The 17,251-nt window shown below is 49.0% G+C and overlaps 3 protein-coding genes across 6 annotated transcripts; 1 reads left to right on the top strand and 2 right to left on the bottom strand.

Annotated features, from left to right (window-relative positions):
* Window positions 1-4,116: 4,116 nt before the first annotated feature.
* On the bottom strand, window positions 4,117-4,761 carry LOC8031526 (NADH dehydrogenase [ubiquinone] 1 beta subcomplex subunit 7). The gene is made up of 3 exons (XM_002405940.4): window positions 4,575-4,761; window positions 4,326-4,494; window positions 4,117-4,261 (listed from the first exon to the last, which is right to left on the bottom strand). Exons 1-3 carry the CDS (start codon window positions 4,705-4,707, stop codon window positions 4,165-4,167), a joined length of 399 nt encoding a protein of 132 aa, XP_002405984.1. The 5' UTR covers window positions 4,708-4,761; the 3' UTR covers window positions 4,117-4,164.
* A 184-nt stretch (window positions 4,762-4,945) lies between these two features.
* On the top strand, window positions 4,946-14,517 carry LOC8031525 (serine/threonine-protein kinase Nek8). Of its 4 annotated transcripts, none has more exons than XM_029994604.3 (7): window positions 4,946-5,193; window positions 5,306-5,514; window positions 5,568-5,623; window positions 5,677-5,853; window positions 5,917-5,966; window positions 6,021-6,102; window positions 14,231-14,517. In XM_029994604.3, the coding sequence occupies exons 1-7, from the start codon at window positions 5,147-5,149 to the stop codon at window positions 14,495-14,497; spliced, it is 888 nt and encodes a 295-aa protein (XP_029850464.2). In that variant the 5' UTR covers window positions 4,946-5,146; the 3' UTR covers window positions 14,498-14,517. The 4 variants fall into 4 exon arrangements, with proteins under 4 accessions (XP_029850464.2, XP_029850466.2, XP_029850465.2 ...); XM_029994606.3 differs by having other exon boundaries at window positions 4,951-5,193; window positions 5,677-5,799; XM_029994605.3 differs by having other exon boundaries at window positions 4,951-5,193; window positions 5,680-5,853.
* Window positions 14,518-15,384: 867 nt separating this feature from the next.
* On the bottom strand, window positions 15,385-17,222 carry LOC8031524 (nucleic acid dioxygenase ALKBH1). Its single transcript, XM_002405938.3, has one exon. The coding sequence runs from the start codon at window positions 16,874-16,876 to the stop codon at window positions 16,013-16,015; it is 864 nt and encodes a 287-aa protein (XP_002405982.3). The 5' UTR covers window positions 16,877-17,222; the 3' UTR covers window positions 15,385-16,012.
* Between the last annotated feature and the right edge of the window lie 29 nt (window positions 17,223-17,251).

A 17,251-nucleotide genomic window follows, 5' to 3' on the forward strand; every position in this document is an offset into this window, starting at 1 on the left:
CATTTCATTTATTATACTCTCAGGGCCCGAAGGCATTACAGAGAGGAGTGGAAATATATACATCAATATAAGATGAACAATAAAAACAAAACGCAAAAAACAAACAAACACAAGGTACAGAATCGCTATGGAACATTGTTAAGAACATCAGTTATGGCGGTTTTAAAATCAGCAGCGTCAGTAAGTGAGACTACGGATGCGGGAAGGCGGTTCCAGTCGACGGAGGTCAGAGGTAGGAAGGAGGCATAAAAGGTGGAGGTGATGCAGTAGGGGATTCCTACTTTTAGTGGATGATCGGTGCGCGGCGATATGTATGATGGTTCTGAAATTAATGAGGCTCGAAGTGCTGGGTTAGAGTGATACATTTTGTGAAATAAGCAGAGGCGAGCTATTTTTCTACGAAAGGAGAGATTGGGCAAATGTAGAGACGCTTTCATGGAGGTGACGCTGGCTGTACGGTGATAGTTAGAAAGTATAAAACGTGCGGAGCGATTTTGAATGGATTCAATGGATGATGCTAGGGATACGCCAGGGTTCCAGATAGAGCCTGCATACTCAAGCTTGGTGCGCACTAAAGTTTTATAAAGGAGAAGTTTAAGTGAAACAGGGGCAAGGGAAAAGTTTCTTCTGAGATAGCCTAATAAGCGATTAGCGTTGTTAGTGATATAGTCGACATGGATGTTCCAGGAGAGATCGTTAGTTATATGAACACCGAGATATTTATAGGTTGACACAGAAAGCAAGGTGGAGTTATTAATACAGTAGGAGGGACAAGTGTTATTTTGACGGGACACTCTCATAGATTTACATTTAAAGGTGTTAAGTTCCATAAGCCAATTATCGCACCAGCGGGTGACGTTGTTAATATCGGTCTGAAGAGCAGACATGTCAGAGTCGTTAATGATTTCCTTATAAATTACACAGTCATCAGCAAATAGGCTAATAGAAGAAGATACATGCGTGGGAAGATCGTTAATATATATAAGAAATAGAAGTGGACCTAATACGGAACCTTGTGGGACACCGGACTTGACAGGTGAGGTTGAAGAATTAGTTCCGTTAGCGTGAACAAATTGGTAACGGTCTGATAGAAACGATTCTATCCAAGCGATTATATTTAGATCTATGTTAAGTTTACGGAGTTTATGTAGAAGCAGCGCGTGAGGAACCTTGTCGAAAGCTTTTGAGAAATCAAGAAATATGCAGTCAGTCCTGGAACCCCGGTCAAGTGTTACGTGAAGGTCATGAGTAAAGGTTAGGAGTTGAGTTTCACATGAATAAAACCTTCGAAATCCATGTTGCGCTGAGTTAAAAAACGAATTTGAATCTAGAAAATTGAAAATGTTAGTGTAAATGATGTGCTCAAGGATTTTACAAGGAATGCTCGTTAAAGAAATGGGACGAAAGTTTAAAGGGTTATGCTTATCGCCACCTTTGTGGAGAGGGATCACCTTCCCCACCTTCCAATCTTTTGGCAATTCTCCTTGTTCGAGTGATTGCGAAAATAATTTAGATAAGATAACGCATGAGTACGTATTAGTGTTTTTCAAAAACTTAGCATTAATATTATCAATGCCTGCGGTCGTATTGGTTTTAAGGTTTTCAATAATATTAGATACACCTTCACAGTTTACAATAACAGGAAACATGGGCAAAAAATCACAAGTTCTAAATACAGGACAATCTGAGGTTACCGTGCATGAAAAAGATCCAACAAACACATCATTTAACAAAAAAGAACAGACTTCACTTGGCACCTCCTCTCCATGGGTGTCCCTAAGCACTATGCCAGTACTAGAAGGAGGGTTAATAACTTTCCAGAATTGACGTGGATTGTTAAGCAACATTGACGGCAGCGTATTGTTAAAGTAATGTAATTTTGCCTCTTCGATTGCTTTCTTATATACGTTAGCTGCAACATGGTAGGCCTCCCAGCGTTGTACATGGTCCGATAGCTTTGCAGTGCGAAATAATCGTTTCTTTTTATTTGACAGCTTTTTTAATGTCACGCTGTACCATGGAGATTCTGGTGAAGAAGATACCACGCGAAGGGGAACATGGGCGTTCATGAGTGACATAACTTTCTCTTTAAATAAACACCAGTTATCATCAACTGAGCGCTCAGCAAAACAACCTATGTAGTCCTCTAGAAAATGGCAAAGTTCGTCGTTGATTGAATTAAAATCAGCCCTAGCATAGTCCAAAAATGTTTTCGTCTGATTGGACTTACTGCGTCCAGGAATGTTTAAAAAAAAGTGTAGTAGGGAATGATCACTGAGACCAGGCATGTAAGTTAACGAGGAGATCAGCTCAGGCGATGTTGTTAATATGAGATCAAGCACAGCAGCAGTTGTTGTAGTCGTACGCGTCGGTTTTGTAACAGTTTGAGAGAAATTGAAATCTAAACAAAGATTCAAAAACTCACTACATTCAGAAGAGAAGTGACTAAGGTTTGCACCCTCGTCTGACCATATTATAGATGGGTAGTTGAAATCACCCAACACTAGTATCGGTGCATTCGGGAAACGAACAATGACTGAGTTGATCGCATCGTGCAGATTCGTTATAAACGCAGTATTGCTAGAAGGAGGGCGATAACACACGCCTAAAATGTATTTTTTATTTTTCAACTGGAGACCAACCCATAGCAGCTCGAGTTCAGAAGCAATATTGATAGAAAACGATGGTACATTTTCTGCTACCGCGACCAACACCCCGCCACCCTTTCTTTCTTCCCTGTCGTGACGATAGAAGTTGAAACGTCTCTGACAGTGCAAAATTTCATAGAGAGGGTTTGGCCATTCATTGGAAAGTATAAACCTTTTCCGCTTACTCTCGTCCCCGGCCACCTGGTAGGCATATGCGGTATGGGTGAAAAAAAAATAATAGAATGTTTCAACTCGCAAGCGGTAAAAAATAGAGGGGAGTCCAAATGAGAATGGGTGATGGTTATGCTTATATCCCAGACATATTCTATTGGCTTGGCGACGGCAAAGCAATGTTTTCGCCCATACTGGAAGCGAGGATATTTCAAGATGGCGGCGTCCTTGTGAAAAAGGTCTATAGGAGGCAAATGAGAAGGCGCCGCTGGCCGAAAGCGGGCTGGGCGTGTTCCAGGGCGCCTTTACAAATTCGAATGTGGCCATCCAGAATCCGGAAACAGTACCCTGGTGCTGGTCGCCAAAAACAAAATTAATAAGTGCGTCGGAGTGACTCTCAGCAACTGAAACGATGGTGCACGTGACGGTTCAATCACGGTCATCCAAAATCATGGTGGAAAAGCGTGACTAGCGGAACGATCGACATTATTCGTATGGCAAGCGCTGAAGGCCGGGAATCTGCCGCCCAAGCAGTCACACTCTGTCCGAGCAAAAAAGAGTTTGAGCGGCACATTAGTTTCGCACATCTTTCAGCATGATCATAATCAGAACATCACATGCATCATGTTTTTAACGATGAAGAGTTACTACATTAAACCCTTACGTCCTAATTAAACCCGTTTCTTGCTACCACCGTTAAGGGGTACTTTTCAGCTTTCGGTTGGCCAAGAAAGCATGCCAAGAGGCCCTCAGAGTCTGGTGCAAGCCCTGGCTGACCGCTCCTCCGATTGATCAAACTCTCTCTATACAAGGGGGATTGGTGACCGAGTGGGCTGGCGCATACCAGCTCAGAGCGCGTGCAGTGAAAGCTCGCCCTGCAGAACTCAGGGATCCTGGGTTCAATCCCCACCCCTGCCCCTTTCGATCTAGCTGAAGCGTACTGAGCTTCAACTAATTTATTTACACTATTTACGTTATGTTAAATCTGAGACGTGACGAGCCGACCTTGCGGTTGCCGTTATTCCTTGATGTCTGTGCTGTCGCTATGGCATGTGGTCGTGCATCACTAATGCATGGTGCAAGTTAAAGACTTTAGGCTAGCGGTTGTACAGCACTGGCTAAATATCTCATCTACAGTTAACAGACAAGTCGCCTGTTGAGGCAGACTAAGTTCTAGGCTGTATGAACATACACATACCCAAATTTGTTTCTCTCGCGATACACGGCTCAGGGTTGGGCACGTCGTGAGCGCCACCCTGTGGGGGGCGAACACTCCTCCCGGGCGGTAGGCAGCGAGTCTAACGACGGCTGGGGTTTATTGGAAGCTAGGTAAGGTGGCGGCGCCTCACTCGAGGTTCTCGGCGGCCTGCTTGCGTCGGCGCTGCTCTTCCCGGGCCCGCAGTCGCCGCTCCCGCTCGTACTCCTTGTAGCGGATCAGGTAGCTGCGCGGGGGGAAGGGGGTTGCTGACCAGGGCCCAAACACTCGGGCGCCGAGCAGGTACTCACTCTTGGTACAAGCAGTCGTCGTACTCGTGTTTCTCGTGCTGGCAGCGGTACACCAGCGGGAAGTGGTCCTTGCGGCACGCCTTGAACTCGATCAGCTTGTGGGCGCAGTAGTTGCGACTCTTTGGCGGGATGCGAGCAGACTCCAGCTCGGCCTCCGTGGCTACCATCTCTGCGCGAGGGAAGGACGACGCGACCCTGGCAAAGTGCGCTGGGACCGGCGGAGGTCGACTCCCCCTTGCCGTCACCTACCTCGGCGTTTCCTCCCGTTGGGAAAGCCCAGCATCGGGTCGAACGAGGGCTTGAAGTTTTCCACCTCAGGCGTCATCACGGTCATCATGCTCGTCGCGTTCAAGGTGGTCATGTTCCCGAAAACGTTGCCCATGTCGGCTGCTGGTGCGTCCGTCCGTCCCCCGTTTGCCCTGTTCCCCACCCTCTCTAGGCTTGCGCACGCTTCCTGCGATATTCTTCACCTAGGACCCCTAAAACGTATTTCAAGATTATTAAACTTCTGCGCATATTTTATTAAACGTAGCGGATGCTGAAAAAGATATAAAAATATTTGACAAAAATTAATTAACTGAACTCGAACGTGCTGCCGGATCTACCGGAACTCTCATTGGCGGCATGGGGCCAGGCCCAAGTCGTCAGGAGGCCATGGCCAGGGCGGGAGATTTTTTCGGATTAATTTTGGTGCGTCGTTTTACTGTTTTAAGTGTTCATGTTTTACGTGGCGTCGCTCCGCCTGCCCCGCTGTTTCTTTGCACCGCGGGCTGCGGGTGACTGGCCGGTGTGTACAGACTGCCCCAGCCGTCGCTGACGACATGGACAAGTACGAGAAGGTCCAAGTCGTTGGACGAGGAGCGTTTGGGTGGGTGTTCGATTACACGGGCCGAGCCCCATCCGCCGACTCGCGCGAAAAAGCTCGGAAGCGCTCGTTGACGCACGCCGATCCCGGAGCTACGGTCTCGGCGCCTTCGCAGGGTGGTGTGCCTGTACCGCGAGCGTAGCAGCGGCCGTCCGGTGGCCATCAAGCACATCTCGGTGCAGCAGATGTCGCGGGAGGAGCGGGAGCAGTCGCTCAACGAGGCCCGGGTGCTGGCCATGCTGCACCACCCGAACATCGTGGCCTGCCACCACAGCTTCCTCGAGGACGACCAGAGCCTGGCCATCGTCATGGAGTACGCTCCAGGTAGGCGGGGACGGCTCGCCCACGGGGCCCGCGTAACGCGACTCCCCTCGCAGGGGGCACCCTGCATGACTACTTGCGTCGCCGGGGACAGGCACCGCTGCCCGAGCAGGTGAGCCGGCGTCCTGGGCCTGAGGACCCTGGGGCCACTCGCCGACTCCGCAGCAGGTGTTGAGCTTCCTGGGCCAGATCGTCCTAGCGCTGGAACACGTGCACTCGAGGCAGATCCTGCACCGGGACCTCAAGAGCCAGAACCTGCTGCTGGACCGCCACAGGGCCCTGGTCAAGGTGGGCGACTTCGGCATATCCAAGGTCCTCAGCAGCCGCAGCAAGGCACACAGTGTGAGCAGCCTGCCCCTCTCTCTGCGAGGTTCCTGGAGTCGCTTACGCCTCCCTTCCTTGCAGCTGGTGGGAACCCCCAACAACATCTCGCCCGAGATCTGCGTGGGCAAGCCGTGAGTGCCTCCCCTTCCCCCGGCGGACGTGCCCCTCAGGCAATTCCCGCGCAGGTACAACCAGAAGAGCGACATCTGGGCCTTGGGCTGTGTGCTGTACGAGCTGCTCACCCTCCGGAACCCCTTCGAGGGAAGCGTGAGTGAGGGGGCCTCATGTACAGCTGCATACCCTTAAGGGAACCCGCCGGCACCTCTGCAAACGCGGTTCCTGTCGCGGGGCAGAGTCCACGCTGAGATTGGCGGGACTGGTTCGTCCAAAACTGCCATAGTCGGCCGCAACGAGAGATCCACGGGAGGAGCTCTGCCTCCAACGCAAATCTCGAACCTTCAACGGTGCTTCGGTGCATGCGCAGCTGAATGCGGCAGGAGGAAACAAGCGACGAAGGAGACGCTTCTTCCGTGGATCTTGCGTTGGGGATAGCTAGATGGATGTTAATGGCTGTACCCTTTGTAACAATTTGGAGCTTGTCCTACCTAGCCTAAAAAATTCCTCCCCTCTTTAGCCATTGCATTTCTGTAACTATCAGCAGGCTTGTGTGTGTGGGGTGGGTGATTGCCAGAATGACCTTTGGGGAATCGGGCAGAAAAGCTAAAAACATAGCTCCCTGTCTCCTCTCCCCGGCGAGGGAGCCGCCAATTTTCTTCTGGTCAAACTTGTTGGCAAAACCCGAACACCGGACCCCACTGGGGGACGGGATTGAGACATTGGGCCGGAACCACGCGGGAGGGGTTCCAATTTCCTTCAGTCCCAACTACCCCAGCTGCGGCAGTTAGTTTTAATTTGTTCAATTTTCCCTAAATAATTTTCACCAATCTTCTAACCTCCTTTTTGTGACTGTAATCCTCCGTTCTTTTGTCCCTGCTAGCAAAACCTAGTGCCCCCCCCAAATTCGTTGGCCCCTTTAGGGAGGACACGGTGAGGCCCTGTGCACTTCAAAAGCCAAATGTTCTAGCGTCTTGCTGTCACTAGGGCATACGGCACATGGTATGCCTATCTTGAAATTTTGCCTTATATGCCTGTCCTTAACACTCCCGGTCTCGCCTTGGACAGCAAAGAACTTTCATGTGAATTATCAAACGTCTTTTTCTTTGCAATGTCCCTTTTTTGGGACTTGTACATTGTTAGCCCCTGAAAGGGGTACTCCGGCGATTTTTTTAGCTACCCGAACGAACCGGCTTTTCCCCCTTCCCGTGTAGGACGTTGTATTGTGAAGTACAGAATAGTTATTGTGAAATCGACAAGTCAAAATGATGCCAAAACCAGCATTCAAATATACCTGCACTTTTCAGCACCGTGACGTCGAGGGAAAACAGGCTCGCAGGTCGAGCGGACTGTCTAAATATTGACTGTGCCGAACACTTGTTTCATGCTGCTGTGTAGGTGCTTGAGCAAGCTTCCAAAGCATCCATTTGAAGCATGAAGCTGCTTGTAATCAGTTGGGAACAAAGTCTACCCTCGAGAGAGAGAACCACTGCCTTCCTTCGACGTCAATTTTTCATTTTTGCCAGTACGGTGAGGATCGAAATCGTAAATTAAATAACCTTGCCAAAAAAAATTTTTTTGGCTAAATATTTGGATTAAACTTTCAAGCAAATCGGGGACTATGAAGAAAACACCAAGGTAACCCCGTTAAGTGGGGTAGTAACTTTTGGGTAAGCGGCCATGGCTCGGGGGGGAGATCATGCTAGGTCAGGAATACGGATGGGTCTGGAGAAAAAGAAATTATTTCCAGCCTTGGCTTGTGAATACATTTGAGATTTCACTGTCTCTGAGCATGTACTCGTGTCAGACTCATTGTCGTCACGTTGCTGAAACAATGGCGCGATTTGCACATCTGTGAATGCTTTTCGCCGCTTCCAAGCATTGCAGTCATGAACGAGATGTTTCATACAAAAGCAATTAAATTATTTCACCAGCCAGCAAACGCGAATGAACTTAGATGTGTTTATTTGCAACTCCACGTGGGAGGGAGTCTTGCGTGGAGCCATACGAGAGGGATTCCCTATTTTCTCTGCCCTGCCACCCAGCGGTGCTAGTTGGTTGTACTTTGTTCAATTTTCCCCAGATACAAGCTCCCCTTTGTTGCCTTTACTCTTCTCCAATCCACCCCTTCATCCTCTCCAGCAAAACCCAGGGCCACCCATACCTCTGTCGCCCCTTCGGTAAGGGCGGGACTAAGCTCCTTATTTCTCAGAATCACACACGTTCATTTGTTTGCGCCTCCTCTTTACATATTGCACACATTGTATCTGCGTCTTCAAATTTGGCCCTGGACGTTTCTGCTCTTAAGACCCCCGTCCTCGCCTCAAACAGCAGAGCACACCCTTTCGAATTATTGAATAAACCTTCCTTCTCTATTTCTTGATTGATTTCATGACCTCTAAATGGTTAAAGACGACTTCCCCTGCAGTTTCTCCTCCCACATGCACTTCTCAGACTCTTTAAAGGGACACTAACACACCCCAACATTTTTTTTTTTTTTTTTTAATTTTTTTTTGTTACAGCATTGCATATGTTTAATCAAGTAAAAAGACGGAATCGCTCGAAACCGAAAGTGGACTGGGGAGAAGGAAGAAATATAGAGGAGGAGAAAGGTGGCAGAAGTCATGTGAAAACTTCAAGTTGAAACTCTAACGAAGCTTTATTAAGAACAAAGATCCCAACGTTTCGGGACTAACTCGGTCCCTTGATCACGGCCGACTGTTTTTGTCCCAAGGAACGGCCTGCCCACGAACCTGAACACCCCCGGGTGCTCTCCGGATGATCCATCTTAACCCCGAAACGTAGCTGCTGGGAAGGGCCCCGGTTGACCAGTTTACGTTGCCACGTGTGCATTGAATATGCCACAACTCCAACAGAATGCGGCTCCACCAGTCTCTCTCCATTCCGAGGATGGAGCTGTTGTCGGGGTTGACGGAGTGGTTTGTCATCTCGACGTGTTCTGCCAGCGCGCTTCCCTCCACATTCTTCTTCACGATGTCGTAGCAGTGGCGCCGCAGGCGCCTTGGATAGTTTGTTTCCCCAACGTACGACGCGGGGCAGTCACCGCAAGGAATTTTGTAAACCAGTCCCTCTGCCCTCTCTCTCGGGGGGGCGACCCTTTGGTAGGGGTAGAAGGCCGCCGATGGTCGAGACTGGCTTGTGTGAGACCGCTATGCCGTATTGTCGTAGTACTCGGGCGAGAATCTCGCTTGTGCCTTTCATGTAGGGTACACACACGCGGGTGGGGGGAGGGGCGGCGTCTTGGGTTGGAGGAGTGCGTCAAATTAACATCCATTTATGAAGATGTGAAGACCTTACCGATTTGCGGGTGTTCCAAGCAAAACGTTTGAGTCACATGCTTGAAAGGATCAGAAGGGGTCACTTGGGCCTATTCAGCCAGTCCTACCTCTAGAATTCTATGTCGTCATTATCCGACGCTCTAGACCAGTGTCGTCACTGAACGCCCATGTTTGACACTGATAGGCACGCCTTTCGAAGCAGAATTTGGGTTTTTTCGTCCCTTTGCAGTGCGTCTTTAAGCTGAAACAAAGTATAGCAAAAAGGGATGTCTAAATTGACCTTTTTCAGAGATCGCTGGGCGCATGCGCCGACTCTGAGAGAGAAGAGGAAAGGGAAAGGCGCCATTTTTGGTGGCTCTTTCGCCCGCTCGGTCGCTCAGACAGTGCTGGTTATGCTTGACTCCTGCGGTATTCTCGCGGCTTGGCTTCATGATCGTCATGCCTCACCACCGCGCAGCAGAAGGTTGCACAAATAGAAGCAAACGCTGTTAAAATGCCAAATTTTATAAGGTTATTGTAGCCTGTGGCGGGTGGTGCACAAAAGCACCCGATGTCTAACACTCCGCCGTTTTTGCCCTGCTTTCAAAAGCCCATGACGAGAGTCCCCCGTGCCAGGTGGCTGGATCATCAATGTGACGGCGGGACTTTCTGCTTTTAACGAAAATACAGTAAATGTCAACATGATGATATAGCTGAAATTGGGGTAGGAAAAGGAAAACGCAAAAGGACACAGGAAAAGAACAGGCAACGTCTCTTGAGACGTTGCCCATTTTTTTTTTTTTTTGTGTTTTCCTTTTTCTATTTTAGTCTCGGGTTTAATAGTTGAAAATGAGCGTGTTGGTGAATAGATACGAATACATGAAAGGATAAAACATCAAGGACGGGGACGGCTACAGGACTTCTTGAAAGAAGTACTCTTTTCGTCCCTGTCCTCGATGTTCCATCAAGCTTTCATGTATTCATATATCAAGTATTCCATCATGTTAACCTTACATCAGCTCGCCTGCACTCTGATCATTTTTTGTTAATAATAAACATGCAAACGAGGTTGTGTGACGTAATCATGCCGTACCCGGTGCTCAAATAAAAAAAAAAATAACAACATAAAGCTTTCTGTTCTTCAGGCGTGCGCTATACACATTCGCGTCTTGCCACGTTAAAAAAGCGACAAAACATTTAAAGCGAGCGAAACTGATTAAGCATTACGGAGACAGAACCTTGATGAACTTTTTTGGCAACCAACCGTGAACCCCCCTGTTTGCTGGGCCCACTTTGTCAAAGGTTCGTAAACGTGCCAACTTCAAAGATGGATTGTTTCTAACATACCGTTCCTTACTTTTTGGCGGTGCAGGCAATCCTTCGCGACATCAAGACGGCCCGGAATTCGCACCATCAGAGTTTGTTTACACATTCCCGAATACGGCAATGTCCCGTGCCCTCACGCGGTGCACAGGACGGGGAAGTGACGGACGGGATAAGCTTGAATAAATTAAGCGATCAAGGAGAGTAAAATCAGCTGTTTGTAGTGGCCGGGTCTCATAAATGGAACTCACAAGCTCCGCACAAGGTTAATGGTTGGGTCGGTATCCAAGCTTGCCACCATTACTTTCTTTACATAACACTCTGCGACTCTGCTTTGAAAGCAGACCCCTTTTTTAGCTGCTTGCAAGACGCGACACCGAAGTGACGATGAAATGACTCAGAGTCAGTGGTAAGAACCGATGCGGCGTCGGTGGTCTATCCATCCCTGAAGGTATAAAAACGAACGAGGTCCTCTGTATCCTAGACATTGAGTTTTGTTAATCCTACAGGTCGTTCTCAGCCATTTCGAAGAAAATATGCACGCGAAGCGACGACAGAAAGACACGTTCGGATTGGTGAAGGACGGAACAACGCCACCAGAGAACACACGTAAACACATGAACCGGGAGACAAGCCAGGCCTGGCGCGGACGACGGAGAGACGGTCCCGGAGCCACCAAAAGTGTTTCGAACGATTCCAGCGAGGGCGCGCCACGATCGTGGCCAAACTCTGAAAAAGGTCAATTGTAAGGTTGTGCAGCATATATAGCAGTCTTGCGGTGATATGCGGCAGCCTAATAAAATGTTAGAGCGCGCATGACTGATAAAGCACGGAGTTGTAAGATGAAGCCCCAAAACTGCATCTAAAATCGAATATAACTTTAGCCTCCTGAGACAGCATTCTGCGAAGTCTCGAGCTCGTGCACGCCGACGTCCTCATGTGATTTAAATTATAAATATACTGCCTGTTCTTTGCACTATTTATGTGTGATTAAGAGCATGATTCCATGCATTTCTGTTAGAGAAATATGGACCATAACCAACCAAGTCCTAAACAGGTAGGTTAGGACGTTTCAAAACCAACTTGTTTTTTTTTCATCAGGGGCGACTATTCGCACGTGGAGAGCAGCAGCTTCTTTTCCATCTACTGTGTGTCGTTTGCTTCACTCGCTTTTTCTTCAAGTTCCCTAGTCCTCTGACATACGCCGATGGTTAAGTTCCTGTAGACCTATTTAGCCCAACCTATTGAAGCGTCGGGCTCCTAACTGTTTAAGACTTGGTCAATGAAGGTCTGCGTTTCTCAAAATTTTGACCCAACCAGACGGAGTTCCGTTATACGTGTTTACGTTTAAAGCGTGCATCTCTATATATTTCCTTTTGCAGTAAGGCGTCGTGTATGGGATTATTTAGAAGAATACCATTTATTATCTCTTTTTCTGTGCATTTCGTGTATTCGCCTTTATATCTATAATGTGAGCACACAGTCCTTTTTGGCATACCCCGCGACCCGGAGTTTCAAAGGATACTGAACCGAATTATGGATTTCGCAAGAAAAGGCCTTTGAAGCATTGAACGCGACGCTACAAACTCCAAAACATTACTCATTCATCGATATCTCAAACGGATGGCCATACTTTTGGAAAAAAAAAAGGGTGCAATCAAGGAATGTCTTTGATGTCATTGTCCTCCGGGAGAATTTGAGAATGAGGGGAAGCGGCCTCGCTTCTCTCCTTTTAGCTTCAATTCACCAGCTTGACGGGACGTGGCAAGAAGGAAAGGGAATGGGAATCGTGAGGTGACTTGTCTCTTTGGCCGTGTTCATTGGCACACTTCTTTTCCAAAAATACGGCGATCCGTTAGAGATATCTCTGTACGAATGATGTTTTTCGGTTTTGCAGCAACCCACATATCCATCCTGCCTTGTTTCGCGAGCTCGAAACTTTGGTTCAATATCCCTTTCACACTGACAAACAGCGAACATGAAAACCCGTTTCTGCAGACTCGACAGATGGCATATTTTCGAGTATCGTCCACCCGTGTCAGTCTCGAGCAGTTATGTGAGCTTCATAGAGTCATATTTATTGATGACAATAAAAAAATATCATTGTTACTACCAGAAGACATGACAACGTAAATAAAGGGCCAGTCACCCTAAAGATGTACGTCATAACTAAATACACCCCCAAATTATATGAAATATGCTCTGTAAATCTTTTCCGGCATTTTTATTCTCAATAGGCACGTCTATAAGTGATTTAGAAGAACCTTAAACAACTTCTATTTTTTTTTATTTAGAAGTTGATTTATATAACATGTGTTTCTGACACATATTCGACTTCTCAAACATATAGGAGTCTGTTGCCTCTTTTATGTGATGAACAACAATTTTATGTGCCTGTGGGCTGGACAAAAACAAAGTACACAGCGGCGCGTCGCAGAACGATGACAATTAAGCATGCAGACCGTCAGAAAGTGACCAATTAAGTAGCTGCAGTGTCGAGTAGAGTATAAAATACTACTTTGTTCTATTAAAAAAAAAAAAATAGCAAAAATAGCAATTGACCGGCATCTTGTCAAGAACAAACCTCAAACGCCAAGCTATGTCGAAAATGTTTACATAGGTACACACAATTTTAGGTCAGATCCAATTTGAGTACGAAAGTCACTCTTTTCTGCATTATTATTCACCGGCATCACGGTGCTGAGTGTAAACAATATTAGTCAGGAAAGAAAGCGTTGCGATTGCCGCTCAGTGTTTCAATAGAAGGTAGTCTGAAAGGGGTTGTCCTAAGCCTTTCCTGATATTTTGAAAATATTATTGCTTTTAGCTCAGTTGCATCGTCATCACATATATTCTGAAACATATTTTGTACACTAGATTTCCGGATATATATGGCGGGGGCGGGCCCATTTCACGAGTTTACCCACTGTAATTAATCTTTCAGTTCAAGAGCGCTACAGAAATCTACTATTAATATTACTATTAATATTACGAAGCAAAGTTGTACCAACCTTGCTTTGTAATCACGGGTACTTCAGGTGGCCTACCAGACTGATAATTTCGATCCAGGTAAAATAGATGCGACCGAGGTAAAAAGACAGATGTTGAGTCGTGTAAGTTAATCTAGCTTTTCTTTTACTGTTTCATCGAAATTAAATAACGAAATTTATTTTTGGTACCTGAAAATAAAAGCGGTTTTTACGAATGCTAAAAATCTATATAGTTACTCGTTTTACTGTTGAAATAGTGCCTATTGCCAAAAAAACGTGGAAAACATATTCTCAGTTTAGCGGTTCAAACCGGTTCGAACCATTATTTTTGCTCCCCAGAACTGAACTGGAACCGAGCCGAAAGCCGTGAACCCAAACCGGAACCAAACCGATAAAAATTTTGGTTAGACGCTTTGGTCTAAACCATAGAAGGCGGCGTGCGGCCACGGAGAAGAGAGTGAGCGCGGCTCAAACCGGCCAGTTCTCGATCGGCATTTCAGGCGGAAAGAAATTAATTTTGAGTCAGAAATTGCGTTCTGGGTAGTCGGGCTCTCCTATGTAATGTACAAACAAAAACCTTGGCGAGCATAAATACTCTGTCAGTGTCCCTCTAACCGCCTTTGCACCGACTGCAGTTTCTCCAACCGCAAAAGGGCGTGCAAAAGCCGCTGACGGGGTGCCTTTCCACAGAGCGTGGGGGACGTGCTGATGAAAGTGATGCGGGGCAGCTACGCCAGCCCGGGGGATTCCTGCCCTGCGGGCCCACGGCGGCTGCTGGGGCGCCTGCTTCAGCGGGAGCCCTCCCTGCGCCCCTCGGCCCGCCAGCTGCTGGCCCACCCCGTGCTGCTGCCTACCGTGGCGCGGCTGGCCCTCTCCGCTGGGGCCCTGTCGCCGGGCGCCCGCCCCTGGGAGGCCAGTTGCCCTGACTCCGAGCGCCCCGCGACTGCTCGCCAATAAAATCCAGTTTTCTCGGGCGGTGGGATGCTGTGAATCTGGCTCTTTCTCGTTGCGTGGTTTGTCCGTCGACAACAAGGAGCGCCTGGCTCGGACATTCCGTCGAGCGAGACGAAGGTGCGACGGCGCCGAGGCAACGCGCCCGGAACGGCACTTTCGACCACAATCTCGAGGTAGGTCAACGGGACGAATGGGGTAGCCTTTCGATGAAACAAATTCTCGACGGAGCGTCGCAGTATTGATGAAATGTGCGACAAACTTATGTTAAGCTTGGATTGATCGCATTGGTAATCGATTAAAAAAATATACGAAAGAGTCAGATGTTTGTCCTGTCCGTCCTCTTCGTATATTTTTGAACTTATGTTGCTAACCACGTTTGCAACATAGAACAGCAAATGTTTCGTTTTATTTGCTGATCTTGACTCTCGATTCTAGAGCTTGTTCCATCTCTCTCTAGGGCTTGCTTCAGATTCCACCCTTATCTGTCCCTAAAAAAATTTAAAAAATGGTTTTCTAGTTTGTGTGCTCAATTGCCCGAAGCTTACGAAGTTCAAAGACATGATTGGGTTACTACACCAGAATAATTAACTATGGTACATTTTTTTTTTATGTATTGATTTTTACTGCGATAAAAAGTGGGTAATTATACTACCATAAATTTCTAACTAGTCCGTGGATGTTTAGGAGTTAAAATTTTATCTGATACGAACTATACGAGGATTTGTTCTCTTCTAAATCGTTCACTGCAATAAGACGTGAAGGATTTTATTACTAAGAGTATATTAATATCTATTTATGTACAAGTTTTTTGTGAGCTAATACAGCAGGCATTTGTCAATGTGTGGTGCGTACAATTATTTTTACATTCAGATTGGGCATTGAGGGCAGACTATCCAAGCCAAAACTTTTATTTTTGACCTCAAATTTTCCCTTGCGGACTACAGTCCAGGAGGTATCTTGATTTCCTCAGTTACTCATTGCTGCTGCCTTTGGCCCTTGGAAAGCTCGGTTTGGTGCCCTGCCGCCTCGATAGCCGTCGCCAATATCAAGACCCACCCGGAACACATGGCCAAGACAGTGGCTGTTGAGGGTGCTGCTCGCACTCTGGGCAATTACATGGTGCTCCCAGGGAAGGAAAGGCTCTTTGTCAGTGCACGTGGACTCAATTCCACTGTATTATTGCTCTCTTCGGACCAATATGGAACTGCCCACAACGCATGCTGCGTTCCCCTCGGTCACACACTTCGAGCGGCTCGTTCATATAGGTGTGGAGAATTACTAGGTGGCACTGTGGCGTTTGGGCTGGAAGGGACTGCCTTAGGGTTGCACGGTGAGAGTAGGTTCCACTGCTTGCCAGAGCTGCCCGCGCGGAGTTTCATCCCTTGGGTCGGTGCCATGGCCACGTGGGGCCACCCGCGAAGTCAACGCAGCAGGCCGGTTTGGCCCCTTCCAGGGGATTCGCCTCAGGGACTCAGCCCAGCACGCGACCGGCAGCCTCTCGTGGTTCTCGGTCAGCCCTCAGGACGCCGGGAAGACCTGCCTAACGCTGATGCTGATGCGGTGCGTGTCGAGGTAGGCTTCCAGTGGTGCCCACTGCGCGTCGCCCCCGGCCCAGGGGCGGTCGTCGCCCGCGGGCAGCACCCGCGGCACGGCGTGGTATGCGAGGCGGGCCGGGCCCGACATGACCAGCACGTCCCCGCTGCGCAGCAGCAGGGCGCGGGGCCGCCGCTCGCGCGTGGCGCCACCCACCAGGAACACGGCCGTCTGGCCGAAGCTCGCCGACACCACGGGCGCGTCCAGGGCAAGCTCCGAGTTATCTACGTGCCCGCCGAGCGCCGAGTCCATGGCGTAGTAGTTGACGATGGCCGCCTCGGGCTGGAAGGCACTGAAGCCAGCGAGGCGGGCCAGCCCCGTGGCGAGATCGCGGAGGCAGTCCGGGAACGGGGACCGACGCGTTTTGTCGTACACCTTGGTGTCCCAGTCGTGGTGCAGCCCGACGGTGGCCCAGCGCAGCGCGCCGTAGAAGGGGTCTCCCGCCCGCAACACGGTCGCCGGCGCCTTCACGTTGGTGACGTGCGGGGGCCTCGTGTACTCCTCGAGGCATCGGCGCACCCATAGGCGCTGTCCCTCGGCCGTGAACGGGTCAGGAAGCAGCAGGAGCCCCGGCGCGTCCACCAGCTCGTAGGCGGCCGGCAGCCGTTCGGCGCAGAGCCCCAGCCGCTCGCAGTCAGCTTGGGAGAGCTGCTCCGAAAGGGCGCGGGGCCGAAGCGCGCTGGAGCAGTCGTCTCGCAGGGCATCCACCACGCCGGTCAGGTCGGGCCGCACCGACCGACGCTTGTAGAACTTGAACTCCTCCTTGAACGGGTCACTCTGCGCCTCCATGGCTGTCTCACCTGGATTGCCCGCTCGCCCCGCTGGCCTTGCGGCGCTGGCGCGCCTCTGGCTCAAGCCAACGGGCTCAAGCACACAGCCGACGTTGTGCAGATGGCTTTGGTGAGAGTTACTTCAGTACCTGTCAGAACGGCACTCCTCGCCCGACCATACCTCCATTGCCTCGTCAGTGCCACTCAAAATTTCAAGTACTGATGATTAGAAACTTTTGTTCGCAAAGGCGAGAACGGTCCAGCGATTTAAGTACAGATCACAGCGGTGAAATAATGACACTAAAGTCAAGGCAGCCAAAAATGCGGCTCCGGCGAATGAACTGCGCCATGTTGGATTTTGTGTGGCTTCGACTTCGACTCGGCTGGCGCTTGA

Source organism: Ixodes scapularis, unplaced genomic scaffold (assembly GCF_016920785.2).
Source record: "Ixodes scapularis isolate PalLabHiFi unplaced genomic scaffold, ASM1692078v2 PGA_scaffold12__126_contigs__length_90152505, whole genome shotgun sequence".
Lineage (NCBI taxonomy): Eukaryota > Metazoa > Arthropoda > Arachnida > Ixodida > Ixodidae > Ixodes > Ixodes scapularis.